The sequence below is a fragment of the Polypterus senegalus genome, chromosome 4 (assembly GCF_016835505.1).
Source record: "Polypterus senegalus isolate Bchr_013 chromosome 4, ASM1683550v1, whole genome shotgun sequence".
Classification (NCBI taxonomy): Eukaryota; Metazoa; Chordata; class Cladistia; order Polypteriformes; family Polypteridae; genus Polypterus; species Polypterus senegalus.
This window is the reverse complement of record NC_053157.1, coordinates 44147409-44151108: the sequence shown is the minus strand read 5'-3', so window position 1 is coordinate 44151108 and position 3700 is coordinate 44147409. Positions and strand designations below refer to the sequence as shown.

Sequence of the window (3700 nt, the reverse complement as noted above, 5' to 3'; positions counted from 1 at the left end):
CTGAAGTATACAAAATAATAAAACATAATTTTGAAAGAAAAATTTTCAACTCTTGTTTGATTCACTATCATTTTTAAGCCTGATAATGTAGGTTTCCTATGGGTAGCAAAAAGAAAAGAAATTAATAATAATAAATTACATGTATATACTGTATATAAAACTATAAATATTCTAAAATTAATCAGTAATGCTAAATTATGTTGTTAAAAAAAGTGAATTTGTCGAAACCTAAAATAATGAATTAAACTTAAGAACAGAACAAAGCAAAATAAAAATATAAGGTAGAACTTCTTTATTACTTTATTCATACCAATGAAACTTTGTTTCTTTACCTAAAAAAAAAAAACTATAGATCTGAGTAAAAGCAGACTACATTTTTATTGTTTATACATGTGCTGTTGGTGTGATGCACGTTTCTGGGGCTAACTTGTGCATATGGTATAAATTGTACCTATTGTGGCCTGCAGGAGTTGCACCAGCGGCCCAAACCCAACACAGAAAGATACCAGGCACAAGATCCAAGCACAGCATACGTTTATTAAGAGGGAAATTGTGAATCTTTTAAAATAAAATTTAAAAATGACATTATTTAAACAAATACAACTTACAAAAGAACAGATTTATGATCAACTAGTTTGAGGTTTCGCGTTTGACAAATTTATGAAAGTGATAAGCCATACATACTTTTTCTTAATCGAAATGTAAACTCAAAAAATAAATTAAACAAAAGGTATGCAGGGAATTTAACAGACAGAAATTCAGATATGTGAGAGCCTTTTATAACACTTAATTACCTTGTTTTTTTCATCTACTATTGAGTCATCCTCCAGTGATATTTGAGAAGGACCACTGCAGATGGGGGAAAAAATAAAACACCAAAAATGAAGTGTTACATAATAGAATAATAATAATATATTGTTAAAAAGTTAATATTTCTTATTTTGAGTTGACCCACATTCATTATTAATAATGAATGCAATTTATTCATCCAGAGTAGGAAATGTAAACCTTAGTGCGGTGTCAGAAAAATACAAATTTATATAAAAAGGTTTTTTTTAATATACATTTTCCGTAAATATTTTAAATTTCAGTTTCTTGTGACAATTTCAACAACACACGCATTTGTTTATTGGACATAACGTATAGTAGATTAATTATAACAAAAGAGAAAAGCTATGAAATGCTATTAAAACTGAAGATACATAACTGACGGTGTGATTTCGAAAGGGTGCTGGCACAGAACACTACATGCTAGCACAAGGGAGAATTGTTCCAATGCAGACAGCTCGCAGCGGAGTCTGATGGCTAATCGAGTGATGGATAATTCAGGTGTTACTGTATGTATATATGTGTGTGTGTGTATATAACTGTTAAATATAAGCTGGTACAAGTTGACCCAGCTTTCTCCATCACAACATTGTGCTACAACTGATGAAATAAACACTTTTTGCACTCACCTGCATCGGATGCCCTCTATAGCCTTTCGCACAGGCTTATAACCATGTGTTACAGGTGACAAAGAATGGCAGACATCTTTTTCCACAGTTAAATGTTTCTTCTTGATTGGTGGCTTCCGAGATCCTATAACAAATAAGTTGTTTAACTTTTTTTCTTATGGCATAAATAAAACTAGATTACATTACAGTATGTATAAAAAAAATACAAAAATTAATTCACAACAAAAAGTTGATGCCACAAAAAAAAAGAAAACCAAAAATAATTGCATTAATAAATGCATGTTATTCATAAAGTAAATTCTTAACAAGCTTACATTAAGTACAAAGTATTTTGGTTCCAAAATAAATCATTCATAAAAAAGAAAATACTTTAAGGTTAAACAAAAATTAGAAGTAGACATTCTTTGAGATATAACCTTAAAGAATACTAAACAAATTATACTTAGCAGACAGTTGCTCTACATCCTCAGACAGTAGCAACTCAGTGAAATCACATAACAATTTGAGTTTCTTTTAAATTCTCTTGCCATTTAAGGAAACATTGATGTAACATATATATAAAATTTTCTTTAGGCTACTCAATGTCCCTTAGGTTTTTGTAGTTAAGACAGTGTTAAAAAAAAAAAAAAAAACACTACATTTTATAGAAGGAATGGGACAACTCCCCTACAAGGAAAATGCAGTGCTTTGTTAAAAGTGTTGAGATTCTTGACTAATTATCCAATTTTACTGAGTAAGAAATTTTACAAAATTTAAGGCACCATCATCCAGGATGTGAAAATCGAGAACAGTTGTAAAAATGAAGATTAAATAGCATTCTATAAAAGTTACTGATAAAACAATGCAAATATGTAAATTAGAAAAAGGGTTAAAGACAAAGAATCAAGAGTCTGAATGCTTTTACAAGACTGTAGACTGGAAGCAAAAATACAAAAACTAAAAAAAATAAACCAGGGTTAATGTGACAGTGTTGCTTGCAATAGTCTTGTTCTTCTCTTTTATCTTAAGTTTCAACTTAAGAACTAAAAAATTAGTTTGTTTTCACTGTATTTATAACCGTAATGAATAAATCTATTAAATACACCATTACAAAAAAAGGATTCAGTCTTTATATTATAGCAAGAATTGGAATGTGATATATGCCAAGTTGTTTCCAGCTATCCTCATACGGTTTATCTGCAGTACAAGCAGTCCATTCCTGAAGACCAGCAATACAAGCCCATATGACTACAGCTTTAGACTACTGTAAAACATTTTTAAATCTTACAATAAAAGTAATCTGTTGCTTTATTTTTAGAATATGTGCACTGCACGTTTGTCAGAACCCACAAAAAGTATTCATTATTCTAAAAATTTAATTACTTCGTTATTCACTATAATGGGATTTGACCTGTAATTATTTTTTATACCCCATCACTGGAAAATTACCAATGAAATAATATAGTGCCACTTGCTTTCTAATTTAGTCATAAATTCTTTACACAACTTATCTTGTGTATTTTCTTTCAAAATGTTAACCCAGACTTTTAAAACCACTCTGCATCTATTCCATGTGGAATTAGCAAGTAAGAGTTTTCAGTATTTTCCTAGACCAACATATATGAAAGTTTTAACTCTAATATCGTAATATCTATAGCTGCTTTTCAGTAGGAATCATCATTCTAGACTCAATGTAAATAAGCAACCAGTTCTTACATCAGTGGTTCAAGGATTTAGTCATGTAAAAGAAAAAATAAACATATGTATTAAGTAAAGACATATATATGGACATGATCATGTAAATAGTGCAATAACAGAAGTCAACTTCTATTGTAAATTACAAGTTAAAAATAAATAAAATTGAAAAGTTACTAATGCTAACTGATTAAACAGATTTTGGTCTTACCTACTTATTCACAAATCATTTTCCCCCACAAGAGAACACACCAAGTTCTATTGGTTTGTTTCAGCAAATATTTTCAGTGTTAGTGCCAGTTTTCCTCCTGAATCCCAGGGTATGGATGTTTGGCTGACCAGTACAGTACTCTGGGATCACCCAGAAGGAATGAATGTGTGTCTCTATGTGTTTTGTGTCTGTAAGTGTGCCCTCTGATAGACTGCATTCACAGTTGTTTCATACCTGCTGCTGGGATAGAAATCAGCTGATTGCAAGATTAAATTTAAATGAGTTTGAAAACCAGATGAACAGATGTTTCAAGCACCTAAAATATTTATGTTGAACTCTATTTGTAATGATTATGATG

General features: G+C 30.3%; 1 protein-coding gene across 1 annotated transcript in view; it reads right to left on the bottom strand.

Annotated features, from left to right (window-relative positions):
- The window catches only part of cep78 (centrosomal protein 78), a 41668-nt gene that overhangs the window by 14423 nt on the left and 23545 nt on the right, over window positions 1-3700 (bottom strand). The window contains exons 10-11 of the mRNA XM_039750565.1: window positions 1458-1581; window positions 795-849 (exon numbers count right to left, since the gene is read on the bottom strand). Of these exons, the coding sequence (XP_039606499.1) occupies window positions 795-849; window positions 1458-1581 (179 nt within the window). The remainder of the gene's footprint in view (window positions 1-794; window positions 850-1457; window positions 1582-3700) is intronic.